This window comes from Hemicordylus capensis, chromosome 5 (genome assembly GCF_027244095.1).
Source record: "Hemicordylus capensis ecotype Gifberg chromosome 5, rHemCap1.1.pri, whole genome shotgun sequence".
NCBI lineage: Eukaryota > Metazoa > Chordata > Lepidosauria > Squamata > Cordylidae > Hemicordylus > Hemicordylus capensis.
This window is the reverse complement of record NC_069661.1, coordinates 229,706,713-229,730,561: the sequence shown is the minus strand read 5'-3', so window position 1 is coordinate 229,730,561 and position 23,849 is coordinate 229,706,713. Positions and strand designations below refer to the sequence as shown.

General features: G+C 48.0%; 1 protein-coding gene across 4 annotated transcripts; it reads right to left on the bottom strand.

The window, feature by feature from the left end:
• Window positions 1-4,563: 4,563 nt before the first annotated feature.
• ADCK2 (aarF domain containing kinase 2) lies at window positions 4,564-22,782 on the bottom strand. Of its 4 annotated transcripts, none has more exons than XM_053254753.1 (8): window positions 21,121-22,782; window positions 17,878-18,024; window positions 16,799-16,927; window positions 12,526-12,699; window positions 10,702-10,953; window positions 8,615-8,743; window positions 7,610-7,663; window positions 4,564-6,804 (listed from the first exon to the last, which is right to left on the bottom strand). In XM_053254753.1, the coding sequence occupies exons 1-8, from the start codon at window positions 22,075-22,077 to the stop codon at window positions 6,661-6,663; spliced, it is 1,986 nt and encodes a 661-aa protein (XP_053110728.1). In that variant the 5' UTR covers window positions 22,078-22,782; the 3' UTR covers window positions 4,564-6,660. The 4 variants fall into 4 exon arrangements, with proteins under 4 accessions (XP_053110728.1, XP_053110729.1, XP_053110731.1 ...); XM_053254754.1 differs by having other exon boundaries at window positions 12,526-12,621; XM_053254756.1 differs by having other exon boundaries at window positions 22,000-22,782.
• Window positions 22,783-23,849: the final 1,067 nt, after the last annotated feature.

Genomic DNA, 23,849 nt, shown 5'->3' with positions numbered 1-23,849 from the left:
CTGATAGCAGTTCTTATGGTGGTGAGTGGTTTTGATTTTTGATTTGAGTGCTATATGGGCAATTCCAAGGGTAATGGAATCAGACATATTGCCACGTTTTCAATGACTGTAGCCATAAGCAGATTTTCAAGTTGATATTATATATACCCTCTGGCAAGAGAACATCTCCTACTATAAGGCCATATTTTTACCAAATCCTTAAGTATTATAGATGGAACATGCAAAATATATTGGTAATATATGCGGTGTACCTACCCGACCGCATTCGCCCATATGAATCTGCCAGGGCCCTCCGCTCATCATCTCAGGCCCTGCTCATGACTCCAAAGATCCAGTTGGCGGGGACTAGAGACAGGGCCTTTTTGGTTGTGGCCCCTCAGCTTTGGAACACCCTCCCTGAAGAGCTTCGCCATACTTCCTCCCTCAGTGTTTTTAAAAAACATCTCAAAACACCTTTTTAAAGGAGGCTTTTTAATGCTGCATTATTGTTCTGTTATGTCTGGTAGGTTCTTTAGCTTTTTATAATTTTGGTTTTTAATCTGACTTTAAAAAAGAAGAAGTTAATCTGGATCGAGATCCGTCGACAGCCATAAGAATGGGTTCTGCGCCTGCGCAGGAATCCCCGCAGTAGCCATGCCTCAGCTTGTCGAGGCGTCCAAGCCCCGCCCACACGCAGCGTGTGCTATTTAAGAGTGGAGCTGGGCGCCATGTTCCTCAGTTCTTTTCCGACCGCCTTAGCGCGTGGACCTCGGTCTGCCGCCTCTTCGTCGGAAAGTTCCTCAGTATTTCTCTTCAGAGACAATTTTACAACTTTCTTCTCTATCGGACTGATAACTTCGTGAACGACTCTTTTTCTGGCTACGGACCATCCCAAACGTTTTTGACTCGGAACGGCTATTGACCAACGACTGGCTTGATGCAGACTGGACTTGACTTCCCTGTCGTCGCGCTATGGCAGATGACAAAAAGTCGTTTAAGAGGTGTAAGGGTTGCGATGCTAAGCTCCCTTCCAAAGACCTCCACGAATTATGCCTACTGTGCCTGGGCGAAGAGCATAATGTTTCTACGTGCAAGATTTGTCTGTCATTTTCGAAGCAGACGCGAAAGAATCGAGCGCTTCGCCTCAGAGCGGCGATTTATGATGAGGTGTTAAGTCCCTCAACACCGGGCACACCTCACCCCTTGACATTGAGGGCTCAATCTGCTTCTACACCACGTATGAAGTCGAAAACTTCGACGTCAATGCGTCCTGGATCGCTGCATTCGAAGTCCAAACCCTCGACTTCGAAGGACTCCGGACCCTCGACATTGAAAACAGTCTCGACATCGAGCAGTCGTAAACGCCGGGTTCCCTCGACCTCCGGCAGTGATCCCGATGCTGACGAAGCCGCGTCGGCATCGATAACGAAACACCGCAGAATGATCGATCTGACGAGAGATACAACACCATCACCCCCGTCTACTCGACATCGACCTTCTTTGACACCAGCCCACCCTTCGATGCCGAGACCGTCGACGCCGAGTGTTTCGGCACCGAGAGCAAGATCCCTCTCGCCTGCTCCGACACCGGTTCCCTCCTCCCCGCCTTCGACGCCGACGGCTCCGGGACCCAGCTCTGCTCTGTCGCTGCACACGCCGCTGCTTACGACGTCCAGTCATGTCACTCCTCGATGTTGATCCCCACCTCCTACCTTCGATATCGAAGGGGATCCTCAAGACACCGAAATAGGCCTGCTTCCATCTACAACTGAATCGCTCTTGTCGCTTTTGGACTCCACAGCGAGCACGCCTTCACAGGCCACATTTAGAGGCTTCACGGCATCTGAAGAGGAACCTTGATTGACTTCAGCTCCTCCTGTACACCCCAGTTCTTCACTCTCTGCAGCCCAGTTGCAAAGCCCTCTACCTTGGCACACCTGTGGCTTCACCCATACGCCTCCACCGCATGTACCTGGTTCAGGTCCAGCAGTCTCAACTAGTTCCCAAGCTTCCTTACCAACTGGAACCTGGGAACCGCGGTCATCTCTACCTGCGACATTGATTTTACGCACCATATCTGCATCCACTAACACTCCCTCGATAGCGACCAGGCACTCATCAACACAGACGTCTACGGTTGTTACTTCTGACTTCTGTGTGCAGACACGGCCGCCATTAACCCGTGCCATGGCAACTCAGACGACATCCCTGCCGTCACCTCCTACACCTTCAGAGCGATCCCATGGAACAGCGCCGACTTCCCCGGCAGCCTCGCCTTCCGAACACTACGGCTCATCAGACTTTGAGTCGGACCCTGAGGGAGAGGAGACCATCATTGAACCCCCCCACGGATGTGGCACCAACGGTGTACGTGTCACCCAATGAAGAAATGAAAGCATACCACCGTCACATTCGTGCCATGGCAGATGCCTTAGGTCTAGATCTCCGCTCTGCACTGACCACTATAGACGACCCTGTCTATAACTTTATGTTAAAATCTCAATCGACGGCCCCAGTGGCCCTCCCGATGCCCCCTGTAATCACGAGGGCAGCCAAATGTGCTTGGGAAGTGCTACACACTTCCACCCCCACCTCTAAGAGACTGGAAAGCCTATATCGCATAATGGAGAAGGATAACACGCAAGTGGATTCATCCTTCAGTAGACCGCGACCTCAGCGAACAAGAAGTGCGCCCGCTTCTGTTCCAGGGCAGGTCACGACCCCCTATCATTGGGAGATGCTTTTCAGCTCAACTGGACGTCGGAAACACCTTATATGTTCCCGCCTCAGCCCCTGATTTCCAGGGTCGTAGCTCGATTCCTGGCGCACCCAACGCCTTGCATCCTGGTGACACCATGGTGGCCGAGACAACCATGGTTTCCACAGGTACGCAGATTGTCAAAGAATCTCTTCCATCGCTTCCCACCTGAAGCAGATCTTCTCTCACAAGACGGCGGCCTCGTGCTCCACCCAGATGTTCTCACTCTCCGTCTGACCGCCTGGTGGATAAGCTTTTAGATCATATACTACTGAACCAAAGGAAACTGTCGACCAGATGGAATTATAGCAGCAAGTGGCTTCGATTTAAGGCCTATGCCAAGTCCCAAGGTTTTTTGCCAAGGCGTGCCTCCGTTCGTCAGGTACTCCTCTATTTGTCCACTCTAAAATCACAGGGATTGGCGAATGTCTCTCTTAAGGTCCACCTGGCCGCCCTGTCATCCATTCACCCGGGCTGCGACGGTGTCACTCTCTTCTCACACCTCCTCAGCAAAGCCTTCCTGAAGGGCCTCTCCAATGTCTATCCGCCAATAAGACCACCGGTGGAACCTTGGAGCCTATCTTTGGTCCTTTCTTCCCTGACGCTAAAGCCTTTCGAACCTCTGGCCACGACGTCTCTGAGACTGCTATCCTTGAAAACGGCGTTCCTGGTTGCGATAACGACAGCACGTCGAGTGAGTGAACTCACTGCATTGAGAGTCGACTCCCCGTACACACAATTTCATGAAGACAAAGTGCGTATGCGGCTAGATCCTGCCTTTCTGCCGAAAATAGTATCGGACTTTCACCTAAATCAAGACATTATTCTACCTACCTTCTTTAGAAGCCCACAATCGGCTTTGGAAAAATCCATGCACTCCCTGGACGTTCATAGAGCACGTTCATAGAGCACTTCTATATGGCGCGTACCAAAGACTTCAGGGCCACCACACGTCTCTTTGTATCGTATGGCAGTGCAACCAAAGGCACCCCAATCTCTCACCAACGATTGTCTAGGTGGTTGGTCCAACTCATCTTACTCACGTATGAGATGCAGCATAAAACACCTCTTAGATCCATCACAGCCCATTCCACACAGGCTTACGGTTCATCGGCTGCGCACCTCTTGGGGATTGGCTTCCTGGACATATGCAAAGCAGCTACCTGGTCATCCAATCTCCCATTTGTCAAACATTATGCCATAGACTTGTGCTCTGCTGCAGAGGCTAGTTTTGGGACTAGCACTACTGCACCCCCCTCCTTGGGGAGCTTGCTAAACACCCATTCTTATGGCTGTCGACGGATCTCGATCCAGATAAACAGGTTGCTCACCTGTAACTTATGATCTGGTAGAGATCTGTCGACATCCATAAGACCCTCCCATCCTTCCCCTCTGCAGTAGTGGTGCTCCTCTGTGTGCATGATGCTTACTATGCTTACCGTATCTGTTCGTCTCCACTCATGATGTCTATCTGCGATGATCGTCCTCTTCGGCGGTCGTCCAAAGAACTGAGGAACATGGCGCCCAGCCCCGCTCTTAAATAGCACGCGCTGCGTGTGGGTGGGGCTTGGACGCCTCGACAAGCTGAGGCATGGCTACCGCGGGGATTCCTGCGCAGGCGCAGAACCCATTCTTATGGATGTCGACGGATCTCTACCAGATCATAAGTTACAGGTGAGCAACCTGTTTATTTTATTACTTCTATTGTATTTGTGTCTATCTTATTGTTGTGAGCTGCCCCAAGCAGTAGTACACTGGAGGGGCGGGGTATAAATATTTTAAATAAATAAATAAATAAATAAATAAATAATAAAGAGACTCAGAAATGGCCAAAAATTCCAATTCAATTACCAACATATTTTGCACATTTCAGACACTATAATATTTAGAGGGTTTGTAAAAATACAGTCTTATAGTAGTAGATGTTCTCTTGCCAGTGAGTATATATAATATAAACTTGAAGATCTGTTTATGGCTACAGAAGTTGAAGTGGTAACGTGGCTGATTCTGTTGCCCATTTTTATTTTTAATTTGCTTTTTCAGGCTGTGTGTTTACTGTTCTCTTCCTTTCTCCTTCCCTTTCTTAGTTTTAGACCTGGTTTCAAACTGCTTGTTATCTGCTATTTATTATACTGATTCATCCTGTGACGTTTATGGTTGTCATTTCTAAGATCTGTGTAAGCCTCCTTGAATGCCATTTTCGGCAGAAACACAGGGTGTGTGTGTGTGCGCGCCTGTGTGCACGCTTGTGTGTCTCAGCTGTATAATCACTTGGGAGGCAAGGTGACGTGGGAAGTGAAGTGGCAAAGCCCATGTTATTGGCCTTATTAATGTGATTCCTATATTCAGATGCTTTCCACGGCAGAATGGGATTTCACCATGCGGAAATAGTTCCTATGCCGCTAGCCCTGTGCGAATGGGGTTTAAGTCTGCAATGCTCAGTCTCAGTATCAGAAAGAGACATTGACCAACAGGGCTGGCTCTAGCTGTTGCAGGATCCTAAGTGTGATGCCCTGTCATAGGCCACCTCTCTGCTAGGCATGTTGCTGCCAATGGCAACAGCATAGGTTATAATGGATGCTGCCTTTTACTGAATCAGACCATTGGTCCACCCAGCTACCATATTTACACAAATAGATGACCCCCTTAAAAATACAGCTTAAATCCAGGTTATGCCTATATTTACCCAAGAGGAAGAGGACTCTGAAATAAAGACAGCCCACCAATTTCTAAAATCAAAAACTTGGGGGCGGGGGGAGGGAATCGATGGTTGGCAAAGAGGCACGTGGTGATTCTCTTTATTGAGCAGGGCGAGAGTAACTGGCCCTATCCACCCCCAGCACAGAACCGCCAATGACTGTTGCTGGTGTCTATCTGATGTTTCTTTCTAGATTGTGAGCCCTTTGGGGACAGGGAGCCATCTTATTTTATGTATTATTTCTCTGTGTAAACCACCCTGAGCCATTTTTGGAAGGGCAGTATAGAAATCGAATGAATGAATGACTTATAATGCATCATACCAATATTAACTGAATGCTTGTATTACAGAAATACAGTCCGATACATAGGCTACCCTTGCCCACTCCCTCCAAAACATACATTTCTTAAGGTTTAGCTTAGAGAAGGAAAGGATATATGTCAGGGCTGTACAACTTCAGCACTGTTGTTGGGCCACAGTGCCCATCATCCCCACCCACAGTGGCCAATAGTCAGGGATGATGGGAGTTGTAGTCTAACAGCTGGGGGGCTGCGTTATGCAGCCATGGGCTAAGTGCTGCTATTGTAAACTTTGAATGTTTCCGTTATGATTGGCAGTATAAGGGGTCTTTGCTTCTCTCAGTAGACTGGAAGAGTCAACTGTCCTAATAGGACTGGTCATTAACGCAAATATATCCGGCAACCTAACCCACAATAATATCACTGGAGGTTTCTCATATAGCCCATGGTATTGAAAAAATTCCTTTAGACTAATGTAAAACATCTCCTAAGATAGGCCTGCTCAACTTGGGGCCCCCAGATGTTTTTTGGACTACAACTCCAATGATCCCCAACCACAGTGGCCAATACAAAGGGATTATGGTAGTTGTAGGCCAACATCTGCAGGAGGGCCAAAGTTAAACAGCCCTGCCCTAGGTTCCGAACTTTGGATCACCAGATGTTGTTGGACTACAACTCGCATCACCCTTGTGGCTGGGGATGATGGAAGTTGTAGTCCAACGACACCTTGGGTTTGATGGGAATGCCTATAAGGGACTGCATTCAAATATCAGGTTCCAAATGGGAAAGTTTTAGCCCCTTAATATTATCTGTTCGAATCATTCAAACATTCACGCTATTTCCAACTCCTACATCTAGCAGGCAGCTTGTGGGCAGCTCTTTTACGGAAAAAGCCCCACAAAGGCCAGCCTGACTAGTCCCTTTTACTACGTCAGGAGGGAATTTGGAGGTTTGATGAGAAGAGGTTTGGCCGCCTTCAGGATATCCAGTTCAGGGTCGAGCGAGCGGCCAAGGCCTTCTAAAACCATAATGGCAAAGACGACGGAGGCAAAGTTACTCTCCAGCTTTACCTGGGAACACAAAGATACCAAGAGGTAAAAGTAGATGGTTGGTGTCAGAGAAACAATACAAGGATTCAAAACTCTCAAGGTGGGGGTGGGATGATTATCTCTCATTACAGATGACTTCGCTCTCTCTCCATGAACATATTCCAACTCATCCTGGGTAGAAATTGTCTTAAGAATGTGCAGTATTGACAGTGGCTCAAAAGAGTAGCAACTACCTATTTTGCAATGTCGTGTGGAATGAAAGGAACATAGGAACGTAGGGAGCTGCCATATACTAAGTCAGACCATTGGTCTATCTAGCTCAGTATTGTCTTCATAGACTGGCAGCAGCTTTTCCAAGGTTGCAGGAAGGAATCTCTCTCAGCCCTATCTTGGAGATGCCAGGGAGGGAACTTGGAACCTAGATGCTCTTCTCAGAGCGGCTCCATCCCCTGAAGGGAGTATCTTACAGTGCTCACACTTCTAGTCTCCCTTTCACATGCAACCAGGGTAGACCCAGCTTAGCTAAGGGGTCAAGTCATGCTTGCCAACAGGTGTGGGAGAGGCTGCTTCCCCAGGATTCTGAGGATGCCACTTTGGAGGCTCTGGCTTGGGGGCTCTCAAGCTCTGGCCTGGTGTTGGGGCCCAGGGCTGGATCTAGTGCTAGTCCCGTTCCTTCAGGGTCAGACTCTTGTCACTAATCAGGCTTGGTGTCCTGACACATGTCCACACACTCAGGCAGGAATTCCCTATTCTGAATGAAATGTCCTTCAGGTGGCGTGGCCTAATGCAGTGAGAAAGAAAAATGAACATCTTAGAATGACCTCACCTGATGGGTCATCAGTAACTTGAAAACACTGGACAGCAGGCTTGCTACTTGGATCTGGAAGGCAAAGGGTTAAAAATGCCATTCATTTCATTCATCAGGCCGTAAGTACAACCAATTCACAACTGAAAACAAGTTGTTCTAATCTAAGTTGATCAAAAGAAGCTGACTTCCCACTTCTTTTAACATGGTGACTCTTACCTAGGACCCACTCCCATTGTGCTGTGAATCTGGCTTGCATCCAGCTGTCTACACAAGAGTTACAAAGAGGCGTTGCCTATACTTTCAACAGCCACTATTTTGGAGCAATATGGCAGATTGGCAAAAAGTAACTCTGTCAGGCTTCCCTAGGGTCCTCTCTCATGTCCTATGAATTTGATTGCACTCAATGGTCAGCACATGAGTTACAAAGGGGCGCTGCCTTTACTTTCGGTGGCTGCCATCTTGGACCAATATGGCGGATCAGCCAAAAAAAACCCCGAACTATTTGGGTTTTGTAGGACTTCCTTATGTGTTATGAATCTGGTTTATATTGGACTGTAAATGTAAATGTTATTGTGGGGAGGCACACAGACACAGTAATTTCAAAAGCCATCTTTCCTTCAGAGAGTAGGCTAAAAAAAACCCCAAAGATGTACAGTGATGTTTTAATATGAGATATATCATATTAAAGACTGAAAATAACAAGTTTGTGACATGCACAAAGGGGCTATGGCTGAGAGCTTCTTTTTAAAATGTCTGTTGTTATCTCCTGGATGAGTAACTTTCCCAACTTCTACTTCTCTGAGTAACTTCTACTTCTTCCCTGGCCTTAAGCCTAAAAAAAAAAAGGAAAGAATAAAAAATACCCCAAACCCTTTGATTGGTTCCTGGCACTTGGAGATACAGGGAAGTTAAAAAATCTAACTAATCCTCTGAAAAAATGATCACCTGTGCCCTGAGCCACATTCTGTGCTTTTGTGTTGAAACAGATGTAGGCAAAGGAAGACTCGGCCTCAGGCTACTGACCTTTCCCAGTGCAATTGTATTGCTCCTGGCCTTTGTGACCAGATCGGCCATTTCCGCTTTAAATCTCTCCACATCCTTGCACCGGTTTGCTCTGGCGTGATGGAGGATTAGCTCTGCCACTCTCTCCCCCTGCAGAGCAAAGCAGGGGGACACTTTATATTCCTTGCTGAGCAACATTTCCACAAACAGCATGTCCAAGGATTCCGTTTTTTGCCCTCTTGTTTGTCTTTATTTGGGTCACTTACTCAAGTCTGTTTCCCTTTCTAGCAACTATGGCTTGTCCGTTGGGGGTGGGGCGCCAAAAGAAGCAGCTTGGGTTGCTCCTCTCTTTCCTGACCCACCTGGGAGCCACATTGCCTGCAGGCTGGTCATTCATCTAGTAGAGCTGCGCGATGAAGCACACAACTCTAACTAGTTACAGGCTCTACCTGTACATAAGAACCCAAGAACCGCCCTGCTGGATCAGGCCCAAGGCCCATCTAGTCCAGCATCCTATTTTCGCACAGTGGCCCACCAGACGCCGCTGAGAAGCCCACAGGCAAGAGGTAAGGGCATGCCCTCTCTCCTGCGGTTATCCCCCTGCAACTGGTACTCAGAGGCATCCTGCCTTTGAGGCTGGAGGTGACCTTTAGCCCACCAACTAGTAGCCAATGATAGACCTCTCCTCTACGAAGTTATCCAAACCCCTCTTAAAGCCATCCAGGTTGTTGGCAGTCACCACATCTCATGGCAGAGAATCTGGACCTGTTAACTGTACAGCCCTACCTGACGAATGGTCAGCCTGCAAGCAGAGTGGCTCTCGGACGAGGCGGGTGGTGGGGAGAGAAGCAACCCGAGCTGCCGCCTTTGGTGCCTCCTGACCCATTAGGACAAGCCACTACTGCTACATAATCAAGAGACAAAGAGCAGAGTGAGCCATAGAAGTAGAATCTCCAATGCTTGGTTCAGACATAACATTCCCAATTTCTGAACCACGGTTCAGAGATCAGAGGCTGGCTCTTCCACCTCTTGTCTCTAAACAAAAACTCTGCTCAGACAGTGGGGGCAGGGAGATGGAATGCTGTACTTATGTACAGCATTCCAGAGTGCACCCAGAAGAGAAGTCCCATCCCTGGCACTGATCTGCCAGGAACACATCTCCATCCTCATCACAGTTACGGCTTTGTCTACAGAGGCAAACGCCATTAATGTGATTGTGGCAGCTTCTGTGATCAGCAGGCTGGGGCGCCCCTGCTGGGGTGTCCCCACACCACTAACTCCCAGGACACATGAAACACATTCACGGCCTTCTGGCCAATAGTCTCGAAGCATGACAACTCCCAATTTACTATATAGCCCACCCACCTTTAGAAGCTTTGCCAGTGCTCTAAAGGAGTAAGGTTGTCATATCCTACCGCAGACAGAAGTTCCACTTCCATCCCTCTACAAAGGAGACATTGAGTAGATGCAGTTTTTCCAATAGGTGCAAATCTGGGAACTTGAACCTTCTCTGCATTTGAATGGGAGACTACATGTGTGAGCACTGTAAGAGATTCCCCTTCAGGAATCTGGTGCTCTGGGAAGAGTGCCTGCCTGCCTGCTTGCATGCAGAAGGTTTCAAGTTCCCTCCCTGGCATCTCCAAGATAGTGCTGAGAGAGCTTCCTGCCTGCAACCTTGGCGAAGCCGCTGCCAGTCTGTGTGGACAATACTGAGCTAGAGAGACCAAGAGTCTGACTTGGTAGAAGGCAGCTTCCTATGCGTCTATGAGCTCTTAAAGGAGCAGATGCTCAGTTCTGCTTAAAAAGTAGCTGCCTTGCACTGATCTTGGAAGGAAGATGAGAAAATGGCGGCAGAAGCAGGCTTTTGTGGAGGCGAAGCAAAAGTCCCAGCAGTACTAGAAGATCAGTGGAGGAAATCTACAGAAATTAAGCCAAAGGGTGATCTTAAGAGGCATTAAAAACAAGATATTGGTCCAAGCCAAGATTCCAGAACACAGTGAGATCAAAGGGAAGGCCAGTGGGCCCATAATCTGGATTGCACATGACTGCAGCAGGTTTTTTCCTAGGGTGCCAAAAGGCATAAGGCTCATCCAGGAATCGGGTCTTACCTGCCCTAATACTACAGCTGTGAACACTGCCCGGAAGTTCTCAAGATCAGCACCCTGCAGCTCGGCTACAATGCCTGCGTCCAGAAGCACCAGGCGGAGTGAAGAGTGTGGTGGCTGCAGCTCCAAAATGAGAGTGTCAAACAGGTCTGTAACGGTAGTCAGATCCTCAAGTCTGTCACTTAACTGCTTTGCTCCCTGGACCAGGATGTTCCCAGGGTGCAGATCAGCATGGACAAAGTTGTCAACGAACACCTGAAGAATTGGGAATTCCAGCATGAAAAATGAAACCATATCGCTTCTCAAGTCAAATGACCCTTGCATTAATTGTAGTAATTAATCTTAGTAGCAGGCTATCTGCTTTGCACTTAAGGGAGGTCGTCAATATGTGCATTAAATACACTTAATGTGCATTACACAATATGTGCATTAAATACACAATATGTCTGAAACCAGATAAGGTCTGGGCTGATGATCCAGTGCTCCTCAGGCTAGTATTCTGTTCTCTGCTCCCTTCCACCCACTTCCAAGACTACTGCTCCGCCCTCCCCCCATCACAACAAAGAAAATATAGTCCTAGATCCTAATCTTCATATACAGGAGGAGGAGAGTTGCACTCACAGAAGGGATCCTTCTGTGTGGAGAAGGATATAACCCACAAGCAAGATCAGAATCCAACCCATAAATCTGATGTGTTCATCAGCCTGCCAACGTCTTCAAGACTAGAAATGACAAACTTTCACATTCAAAATACAAGTCAAGTATCTTCTATCTATCTATATAAAAGGCTTAGGTGGTCCGTGGCAAATGGTGCATGGCAAGCCCCGCCCACACAGTGCTTTACCAATCGGAGGTAACAGAGCAGGAGCACTGTGGTGATTGGGCAGTGGGAATTCCATATGCAGATAGGGAAGAGGTGATGGTTAAGGTCAGTTGGAATGCAGCTGTTACTGGTGGGAAGACTGTAGAGGAGAAAAGTATGTATGTATATAGAGTGGGGGGAGGGAGGGGGGAATATGATAGTGGGCAGGGGTCTGCAAAGAGAGAGTTCGTGAGGGAGGAAAGAGCCCCTTCAAGAGAAGGAGGGTGGCACTGTGCAAATTAGATGAGGAAACAAAATGCACAAGATCTGTTAACTCGGGGAGGGAGAGAGAGAAGGAAGGGTGAGGGACGGGCCTGGGCCTGTCAGCGTTCTGAAGGGAACAAGTGGCCATGGCAGCAGTGAGGAAGGGCCCAGTCAACCATTGCTGCTACTTGGAGCTACAGAGGCCATTGGGAGGCAGGCAGGTGAGGGACGGGTCCATGCCTGCCAGCGTCCTGAGGGGAACAAGCAGCCATGGCGGCGGTGGCACTGAGGAAGGGCCCAGTCAACTGCTGCTGATACTTCTGCGGGGAGGAGCAGGAATGGGGCTCAGGAGAGGGTGTTGAAGTTTCTGGGGTTAGGGGGATGCGGCTTGGCCAATCGACGCCAGCAATGCTGCAGTTGCAACCAAGAGCGGTGAGAGAGATGGAGCAATGGAATGGAGCAGCAACCAAGAGGGAGGAGGGGGATGGAAGTACTGGGATGGAGGAGGAGGAGGAGCAGCAGCAGCAGCAAGAGCACAGCTCAGGTGAGGGTGGAGAGAACTCTGAGGTGAGGAGGTTGTGGCAGGGGGGTGAGGGGAGCAATCAAGTACTAGCGCGCAGATGCTCTGTGCGGGTTAAGCTAGTATAATTAATTCTTTTCACATTTTCTGGTTGAAGAACTTGGAATTTAATACAGCAGTTCCCTTGACTCTAGTTACAGAGACAGGACAAGCCCAAGTTTCAGAAGACAAACCTTCTTACCATCTTTAGAAGCATGTCCATACCCATCTTGGCAATTTTCTGCCGCAGCTCCATCACGGTTTCAGTGTGCAGATACTGGGAGATTGGTTCACTCTCCTTGAACAGAGACAACATGAAATAAGGAAGGCTCTCTGAAACCTTCCTGACAAGCTTTTCGGGAACATTTCCCCTGCCCTTTGGAGAGCAAATGCAAAGGACATCCATCAGTACATCTGGCTATGAGGGATGACTGGGCTTCCATTCATAACATTATTAATGCATTTTCAGGATGGTGACATATGAAGCTATCTTATACTGAATCAGACCACTGGTCCATCTATACCATTGGCCCATGCCTACACTGACTGACAGCAGCTTTACCACCCTACCTGGAGATGCCAGAGAACCTGGGACTTCCTACATACCAAATGTGAGCTCTGCCATTGAGTTACAGCCTACTGCAAGGTCTCAAGGTTGGAAACATCCAGTCATAATGCTTATCCATGCACAATGAGCCAGTTCCAACATTGTGTGAAGCCAAGATTAAACCTGGTCTGCACACCCCATCAATCAACCTTGAGGGGACATGTTCCCCCATTTTCTGCCCAAGTGTAAGCTGGAAAAATTCCACTTCTGATTGTGGTTAGAAGCAAGCCAGGATTGGTCATTCATTCATTCATTCATTCATTCATTCAATTTCTATACCACCCTTCCAAAAATGGCTCAGGGCGGTTTACACAGAGAAATAATAAATAAATAAGATGGCTCCCTGTCCCCAAAGGGCTCACAGGCTAAAAATAAGCATAAGATAGACACCAGCAACAGTCACTGGAGGTACTGTGCTAGGGGTGGATAGGGCCAGTTACTCCCCCCCTGCTAAATAAAGAGAATCACCATATTAAAAGGTGCCTCTTTGCCAAGTTAGCAGGAGTTAACTGACCGATCCTGGCTTATTCTAACTAAAGCACTTGAAAGAAACCAGGATCTGAACCCAGCTTCGAACTTTGAGCAATCGCCTGTGGGGACAACCTCTGTCACCCCCACTGCTTCAGCGCTGGAAAGAAGGTTGGGGCTTATTGCAGTCACCATGGCCAGCACAAATGGGAAAGCCTAGCCCATACCCCTGCTTCTGTATGTATCAGGGTTTGCTCAGGCACCAACCCCGAGGAGAGCGAGCTCAAAAGCGGGGAGTCTGCTCTGGCCAGGATCCCCGCTCCCCGAGTAGCCGGAGCTGGCCACCCCGTCAGAGAACTCCTGGAGCTCTGGAGACCCAGCACCCGCTGACAGGGTTCCAACCACTTCCTTTTTACCTCCCCCCAGCACACACACACCATTGCCCCTGGGTTCCCCGGAGCAGACGCAAGTTTGGGCGGTATAGAAATGTTTTAAATAAATAAAATAATAAATGCCAGGCCTGGGTCAAGTCTGCTGCTTGGGTCTCCCTCTTGATAGGTCTCCTGGGGAGCAAGGGGTACCAGCCCGAGTGTCTCCTCAGAAGAAGGGCTGCCCTTTGAATCTAGGAAGGGGTGGGGCTCCTGCTAGCCATAAAAAACCCTCCGTCAGAGCCTGCCCCTTGCTGGCTCAACAGCATCCGAGAGAGCGCATGTCTCCAGCTGCCTATCTGGTCTGACCCAGGACGGGTCAATGCTCCTAATATCTGCCAACGGAGGATAACGTTTCATGAACCTGAACTGGATTCTAGTCCGTAAAAGCGTATAATCTGCTCATCGCTCATCTTTCAGGTGCCACAAGACTACTTTTTGCTTCAGCTTTATTATAGATATAGATAATAGAAACTGAATTATTATTTATTGTTGTTGTTATTATTATTATTATTTCTTGTTTACACAGTCAGACAGGTGTTATTGACTGGTTTGTTTTATCCAGACATCGAGTCCTTCCCAAGGACCTGGGATGGCTGGATTTTATTATCAATGTTGTTGCTGTTATAGATATCGTTGCAGAATATAGGCTGTTCCCAGTAAAGCTGCTTTTTGTAATTGGCTGATGGTGATTTCTGTGGCCCCTATGGTGTTGAGGTGCTCTTCAAGGTCTTTTGGAACTGCACCCAGGGCGCCAATGACCACTGGGATTATTTGGGTCTTTTTCTGCCACAGCCTTTCAATTTCCATTTGTAGATCTTTGTATTTGGTGATTTTTTCTATTTCTTTTTTTTCTATTCTGCTACCTCCTGGTATTGCTATGTCAATTATTTTGACTTGTTTTTCTTTCTTCTCGACTACAGTTATATCTGGTGTATTGTGTGGCAGATGTTTGTCTGTTTGTAGTCGGAAGTCCCATAATATTTTTACTTCTTCATTTTCGACAACTTTTTCAGTTTTATGGTCCCACCAATTTTTGGCTACAGGTAGCTTGTATTTTTTGCAGATGTTCCAGTGTATCATCCCTGCTACCTTGTCATGCCTTTGTTTGTAGTCAGTCTGTGCGATCTTTTGACAACAGCTGATTAGGTGGTCCACTGTTTCATCTGCTTCTTTACAAAGGCGGCACTTGCTGTTTGTGGTGGATTTTTCGACTTTGGCTCTTATTGCATTTGTTCTTAGTGCCTGTTCCTGTGCAGCCAGTATTAAACCTCTGTTTCTTTCTTCAAGTAACCATTCTTAAGCCATTGCCAGGTCTTGGTGATGTCTGATTTTCCACTTATATTGTGCAAATATTGACCATGCAGTGGCTTATTTTTCCATTTTTCTGCTCGGTTCTTGACTTGTTCTTTCTGGTAGGCCTGCTTTGTTTCATTGGTGTTGAATAGTTTCTCATTATTGACCATTTGAAGTGCATCTTCTTCACTGTCCTTTATATAATCTTCAAGGCCTCTTTTCTCCTCCTCTACTGTTTGATGGACTTGCAGCATTCCTCTTCCACCTGAGCTGCGAGGGAGGTAGAGCCTATCTACATCACTGCAGGGGTGAAGAGCATGATTGATGGTCATGATTTTCCTGGTCTTACGATCTAGCGTCTCTAGCTCTGCCTGGGTCCAGTCTATTATTCCTGTAGTGTATCTGATAACAGGTATAGCCCAGGTGTTTATGGCTTGTATGGTGTTCCTGCCGTTAAGTTTGGACTTGAGGATTTTTCTGACTCTCCTAATGTATTCACTTCCAATTTTTCTTTTAACGTCAGCGTGTGCGATGTTATCAGCCTGGAGAATGCCCAAGTATTTGTAAGGTTCTTTTTCTTCCAGGTTCTTGATCTTGCTTCCATTGGGTAGTTCTATTCCTTCTGTTTTTGTTATTTTTCCTCTGTTCATTATTAATGCAGCACACTTGTCTAGTCCAAACTCCATTGCTATATCGCTACTGAATATACGGACAGTGTTTAGCAGTTATTCAATTTCTGACTGGGACTTTCCATACAACTTCAGATCGTCCATGTAATTAATTAATTAATTAATTAATTAATTAATTAATTTTATTATTATTATTATTATTATTATTAAGCCAGAGGCGGGGCTATAAGAGGGCACAAGGGTCCGAAAAACCCACACCTTCCTGCCTCCAGGGGCCATCTTGCTCCCCTCTCCTCCCCCATGGGCCAGTCATTCCTGGGGCTGCCGGGCTCCGCTGCCATTCTTCTTCTCTCCCCACATTCTGCCCACCCCCAAGGCCGCATTCCAGTGGCCCAGCACCACTTCCAGCCCATCCCGAGTGGCATGCCACATGGCTGGTAGGAGTATACCATTGCCAGGGGGAGGCTGCTGCCATCGACACCAGGACAGGGAACGTGCCACTGCCAGGGTAGGGAGTGTGACACCGCCTTGGGGTGGAGTGGGGTGGGGCTGCCTGTGAGAACACAAGCCCCCTATGCCCTCCCTACACCACTATATGGAGCCCAACTCATCCAAAAAGGGTCTGTTTGTTCAGTGAGGTACACTTCTTGTTCTCCAGCCACTGTCTAGAGACTGAGTGGTCCCCAAGAAAACAGAACATAAGAACATAAGAACTGCTGGATCAGGCCCAAGGCCCATCTAGTCCAGCATCCTGTTTCACACAGTGGCCCACCAGATGCCGCTGGAAGCCTACAGGCAGGAGTTGAGGGCATGCCCTCTCTCCTGCTGTTACTCCCCTGCAACTGGTACTCAGAGGCATCCAGCCTTTGAGGCTGGAGGTGGCCTTTAGCCTTCCAACTAGTAGCTGATGATAGACCTCTCCTCCATGAAGTTATCCAAACCCCTCTCAAAGCCCCTCTCTCATGGCAGAGAATTCCACACATTGATTATGCGTTGTGTGAAACAACGCAGAAGTCGGCCCTCTCTGCTCTGCAGCAGCGTTCTTACCTCAAACGTCTCCACTAGGATGTTTCTCGTTACCAAAGGGCGAAGTGGAATGGGGAACTTCACATAATCCACATCACAGAAGTTTCGACGGAAGCGTTCCAGGTTCCTCGCTTCATACCGCAAGTCGATCTAAAGAGAGCAGGGGACGGGGAGCTGAAAGGAGGCAGCACCATACAGAGATCACACAACCAGTGTTCCCTCTAACAGGGATCATCAGATGTTGTTGACTACAGCTCCCATAATTCACAGCCAAAGACCGCTGCAGCGGGGGATGCTGGGAGTGGTAGTTAACAACATCTGGGAATCCTTGTTACAGAGAACCCTGCACACAACCACTTTCCAGCTGAGACAGCAATGAAAGTTCCTTCCATGGGCCCACCTGCTGCCCAAATGGCAGGTTGGGCCGTTTTCAGCCCATTTTGGGCCTCTGCGCGTGCACGTAGAGAGGTTCAAAATGGGCCGAAAACAGCCCAACCTGTCATTTGGGCGGCAGACAGGCCCATGGAAGGAGCTCTCGCCGCCATCTCCCCCCCGATTGCTGGAGTGCTGCTGGAGCGCTGCACCCCATCTCATTTCGGGCCTCTGCACACAGCCTGGGTGCACACAAAGGGAAAAGATGGAAGACCCCTGGCTGCACTTTGTCCCTGGTCACTATACGCCTCTCTGAAACGTTCGTTTCAGTGGAGTTGGGTGAAGAAGAAATGGCAGAGGGTTAGAAGAACCAGGAGAGCTGGTCTTGTGGTAACAAGCATGAATTGCCCCCTTTGCTAAGCAAGGACTGCCCTGGTTTGCATTTGAATGGGAGACTACATGTGTGAGTACTATAAGATATTCCACGTAAGGGGATGGGGCCGCTCTGGGAAGAACACCTGCATGCTTGCATGCAGAAGGTTCCAAGTTTCCTCCCTGGCAGTATCTCCAAGATAGGTCTGAGAGAGACTCCCGCCTGCAACCTTGGAGAAGCCGCTACCAGTCTTTGTAGATAATACTGAGCTAAATGGACCAATGGTCTGACTCGGTATAAGGCAGCTTCCTACATTCCTATGTAAGTCCATAATCCAAATGAAAATGTTTCCTACCTGCTGAATCATGAGTTTCTCAAATTCCTCCACAATCTCCGTCAGACTCAGCCACTTGAGTCCTGGGAAAAGTTCAATAAATCGGCTGATGTTCTTCATCAGAAAGAGATCCATTTGGACCTGATGAACTAATCCAGGATGCAGAACCTGTACAAGAGACAAATGTAGCAGGTTGTCCTTGACAGACTCAAAACACTTATGCTGTCAAATGGCTAGGCCAAGAGTTCCCAACCTAGGTCATTGGACTACAATTCCCATCATCCCCAGGCACAAGGTCATTGAGACCGGGGATGATGGGACATAGTCCAACAACATCTGGGGACCCCAAATTGGGAACCTTGAGATAAGTAAGAACGTAGACAACTGGAGTGCAAATGGAGGAGGACTCCTCCTGAATTTGATAAGACACAGCACAGAGCCCATTTGAAGGCCTATGCTGTGGCAATACATACAGCAAGGGAGTTATTTTATTCTGCACGTATTGTGTCTGCAAGTTCTCATCCAGCAGAGCTGTTCTGGATTGTTAGGGGTTTAACTCAAGCCCCTTCTGTTTCAAATCTCCTTCCAGAAACAATATCTCACTGTCACGCATTCAATGAGTTCTTTGCAGATAAAATATCTCACCTTTGGGCTGTTCTGGACTCCAATATTTCTGCAGGGCCAGTTAGCGGGGTGCCCAGAAATCCCTCTTGCAAGATTAGATTGGATCATTTTCCGTGACACCTGAGGATGTGGACAAACTGCTTGGGAACAGTATGGCCTACCACCTGTTCTTTGGATCCTTGCCCAACATGGCTGATTCCATCTTGGAGGGAGGTCGTTGGGGCTAGCCTAGTTGATAACATTAATACCTCACAGGGGTGCGCACGGAACCGGCTGGCCCAGTTCGGTTCGAGTCTGAACTGGACTCAGACCAGACCAGGCCAGTTCAGTCTGGCACCCCTAGGAACACTCCCCCCCCCCGGTTCAGTCTGGGGGGGGGGATTCGCAGACTTTTTTTTAAATTTAAAAAATTGTTTTGGTTACTTACCCCCTTTGGGGTAGTTTTGGAGGCGGTGGGGAGGGTGTCTGTGGAGGTTCCCCCTCCCCCCACTAGCCTCTCTTGCAGCCCAAACCGGCCGGCTTTTCGGCCCGTTCGGGCCTTCCCCTCCGGCGCGGTGGCCATTTTGGAGGCCGCCACGCCCGCAACTGGTATCTGTGAGCTGGCCAAACAGGCCAATTTGGGCTGCAAGAGAGGCCGGCGGGGGAAGGGGGGACCTCCGCGAACCCCACCACCACCTCCAACAACTACCCCGAAGGGGGTAAGTAACAAAAAAAGGTCTGCAAACCCCTGAACAGTCGGGGGTGTTCGGTCCGGGGTTGGACCGAATAGGGGATGGTTTGATTCGACCCTGAACCTTCGAACCAAACAGGTTCGATATCAAGCAGGTTGAATGTCAACATCATTCGCACATCCCTAATACCTCACTGAGGGAGGGCAGGATGTCATCTTGTTTGAAGGAGGCAGTGGCTAGACCTCTTCATAAGAAACCCGTTCTGGATCCCCCAGTGATGGATAATTATAGGCCAGTCTCCAACCTCTCATAGTTGGGTAAGATGATTGAGAGGGTGGTATCTGACCAGCTCCAAGTAGTCTTGGAAGAAACTGTTTATCTAGACCCATTTCAAACTGGCTTTAGGGAGGGCTATGGGGTGGACAGCCTTGGTCAGCCTGATAGATGACCTTTGCCTGGAAATTGACAGAAGGAGTATGACTCTGCTGTTTCTTTTGGATCTCTCAGAGACTTTTGATACCGTTGAACATGGTATTCTTCTGGATCACCTGAGGGATTTGGGGATAGGAGGCACTGTTATACATGTCTCAGCTAGATTTCAGATGGTGGTGCTTAATGACAGTTGCTCTTCAAAATGGGAGCTATCATATGGAGTCCTTCAGGGCTCCACTCTGTCACCAATGTTTTTTATCATCTACATGAAACCACTGGGTGAGGTCATCAGGGGATTTGGTGCTGGGTGTTATCAATATGCTGATGACACCCAAATCTATTTCTCCTTGTCATCAATATCAGGAAATAGCATTAGCCCATTAAATGCCTGCCTACAGACAGTAATGGGCTGGATGAGGGATAATTAACTGAAGCTGAATCCAAGCAGGATGGAGGTACTCATTGTTGGGAGTCATAATCTGCAAGACGGGATAGAACTTCCTGTTCTGGATGAGGTTACACTCCCCCAAAAAACAGGTTTGTAGCTTGGGAGTAATCGTGGACCCACGTCTGACCCTGGTGTCTCAGATTGAGGTTACAGCCAGGAGCACTTTTTACTAGCTGCAATTGATTTCTCCCCCACCCCATTCCTTGAGGGGGGAAACCTAAAATAGTGCTGCATCAACTGGTAACCTCCAGGCTGGAATACTGCAATGTGCTCAATGTAGAGCTGCCTTTGTACATAGTTTGGAAACTTCAGTCAGTTCAAAATGCAGCAGCCAGATTGGTCTCTGGGCCATCCCGGAGAGACCACATTATGCCTATCCTTAAACAGTTGCACTGGCTGTGGATATGTTTCCAGGCAAAGTGCAAAGTGCTGGTTATTGTCTTTAAAGCCTTGAATGGCTTAGGTCCAGGTTACCTGAGAGAGTGCCTTTCTCTACAAGATCCCCACCACTCAGTAAGATCATCAGGTGGGGTCTGTCTTTGGGTGCCACCAGTTCATCTGGTGGCGGCCTGGGATCGGGTCTTCTCAGTTGTCACCCCTAAGTTGTGGAACACACTCCCCTCTGGATATAAGGCCTTCAGGAGAGCCTTAAAGACCCATCTTTTTTAGCCTGGCTTTTAATGATATCTAGTTTTAATGTTAATTTTAATCTGGTTCAAATGTTTTTAAATTGTTTTATTATGTGTTTTTTATTTTAATGTGAACCGTGAAATTGAGCCACTTTCGGAAGGGCATTATATAAATTGAATAAATAAATAAACCCCTGCTAACTGAGCAGAGACCCCCTTTAAAGAGATGATATTTATGCATATTTAGCAAGGGGAGAGCAACTGGCCCTATCCTTCCAGCACAGCAACCCTCCAGGTGCTGTTGTTTGTGTTTCTTTTTAGAATGTGAGGCTTTGGGGGACAGGGCACCATTTGATTGATTTGTAATTTATTTTTCTATATAAATCACTTTGGAAACTTTTGTTGAAAAGCCATATATAAATATTTGTTGTAGTAGTAGAAGTGTGCAGTCATTACTTACTTTAATGGCTACTGGAATAAGATGGTTCCTCTTGGAGGAAGATAAAGGCATGCTTGGATATTCAGGCATTTGCTCTCCCAACACAGAATTCCAGTGAACACCTTGATGGAAACTATCTCCATGAAGCAACGGATGGTCTTCTGAAACCTCTCCGTGCTTCCTCTTCCAAAGCCACTGGAAGAGTCCACTAAGACCAGACACACGCCAAGCTTCCAAGGCAGAATCCAAAACAGATTTCTTGGAGAATTCCTTTAGCACTGGTGCTCCAAAGGCAGAGAGGTCCACATAAGCTTTATACACCTGAGCCACACAACCAGACCCAACGGGCTCATGGCCTTCAAAGACAAAGACTTTCTCCCAACCTTCCCCAAATGCTTCCCACAAAGAATGTTGAGTGTAATTCCAAGGATGAGGGGCCACCTTGACATGAAGCTTGGAGAATTTGGTGCAGAACTCATCTGAGAAAAGATCTCTCCTGGTGCTTGTCCACTGGCCGAGTTTGATGCAAGTTGGGCCAGAGGACTCCACAACTTTGAGCAGAAAACAGAGCCAAAGAGACGCAAAATCTGAAGACAAGTAGGTGAAGGGGTAGACCAAGAACAAAGGGCCAAACTTCAGCAAGAGAACACAGGCTCGGAAGACAAGTGAAAAGGCTAACACGATAAGCTGGAGGAAAGAAGTAAAAGATCTCCCTTGGTTCATGGGCACATCTACTTTTATTTGAGCTCCTCCTCTTGATACACTTTCACATTTGACACCCAGAGCCAGCCCTCCAGTCCCCCAGCACATTAAAGTGACTTTTGCCAGGGATCTGCACTGGAACCAGCTTTGCACACCTCTGGATGAGGTCCTGGCAGGCTGCCCACCCCATTTCCTTACCAAACGCAGCGACTTTCTCACACTGAGAATCCTGACATTAGAAAGGAAAATCCGGACAGCGCAATAGCAGGCGATCATAGTCGTGGTGGAGAGGAGATGTCAGGGAGGGAACGAAGAATACTGCCTGAATAACACGGACGCTCAGCCCTTCGGGAAACATACAAGATCAAACTTGGGAACAACCGTAACGCGGAGCTTAAAAACAAATCTAACAACGAAGGTTGCATCACTGCATGAAAAGGCTAACCCCGCCTAGCCTTCGGCATGACAACACAGGTATCTCTCCTTTGATAGAACCTAATCTAAGGCGTGCTGGGACTGCATCCATGATCCATCACTGAAGGCAAGATTCCTGGTGTCTCGAGAAACGACCTTCATCCATCCATTTTCTCTTGCCCAAATCAGGCATCGATCCGAAGATAGATTCCAGCCGGACTTAGCTAACGGCGACCCGCGTTGTCACCACAGGCTTCCCTGAGCTTCACTCATTCCGAGAAAGACCGCCTTTACGCTTCGTCTTTGGCGGAAACGGATTCATTCACCTGCATGGCTCTCTTCTCGTAGATCCTGCCAGGACGGGGAAAGCGGGCGGAATTTCACTGCAGACATTAGTCTATAATGGTTATTCTATAATGCGGGTCTATAATGCGTTGTTATTCCCCGACATTCCGTCCGCAGAACTCCACGTGCTCTTCAGTGGTATTCCACAGAACACGGAAAGGCATCAGGGACTACTATCTACCAAAAAGATACACAACGTTCTAATCCCAGCGACTTCCGCAAATGTAGTGAGAACGGAGTCCCGCCTCTTAAAGAGGCAGCGCTAGAAAATTTTGCGATGTGCAGGAAGTAATCTCATAGGATCAGAGGTAACTCAGCTGTCTTACCAGTCAGACCATTGGTCCATCTAGCTTAGTATTGTCTGCACCGACAGGAAGCAGCTCTCCAAGGTTTCAGGAAGAAGTCTTGAACCCGGGACTTTCTGTAGGCAAAGCAGATGCTCTGCCACTGAGCTGTATTATTCGCCTAAATAAGTTGCTCAAGAACCTTTAGAAAAAGGCTTCCCGTGGGACTATTTATTTATATTTAAATACACTTGCACTGCTTGAGAAACATGGACCGATGCTCAGCAGAAACGTGATTCCTTCTTTGATCAGTGCAATGAACAAGACTGTGTTCTTAAGCAAAGTGCGATTGCAACGTATCACGACTAGGTGGCAGTGTTTTCCATGGCTTTTGTGTTAGTAGAACTGCCTCCGCGTTTCCATAGGCACATTCTATGGCTAGTTCAATAAGAGCTTGAAAGAAACGTTTGAAAAGGACTTCATGGGGTGTTCCCGGCACCTCATCTGATGCGAAATTCTTTCTAACTCCAGAGAGTCACAACAGAGATGGTAAAGCAATTATGTTGCCCATCAGCAAAGATTCAAGAACAGTTATGATGTTTGTCCATCGTAATTATTTATTTCCCTAAACCAGAGCTTTTCTAACCCCGCCCCGTTTTTTTTTGCAAGTGCCACCAGAGACGGCTGCTGTTGTATTCAGAAGTGAGCGGCATGCCATACAGTTATTCTTGCAGTGAGGGAGACATTTCTCTGGTTGCTGTTGCCTCCTGATCTCTCCATTGTGATCTCTGCACCCTCCTCCCATGACCTGTGTTTCTTTGAAGGGCCCCCAGAAGTCAACTCCTGTCATGCCCAGCCACAATGGCTTTTGGCATTGCAGAGAAGTCTTTGGCCATGGTGCCGGGGCATGATGGGAATTGTAGTTCAAGGACATGTGGGAATCCAGGGTTGGGAAGCCCTGTCCTATCACCACTGCATGAGGCAGGACTTAGTTTTTCTTTAGTC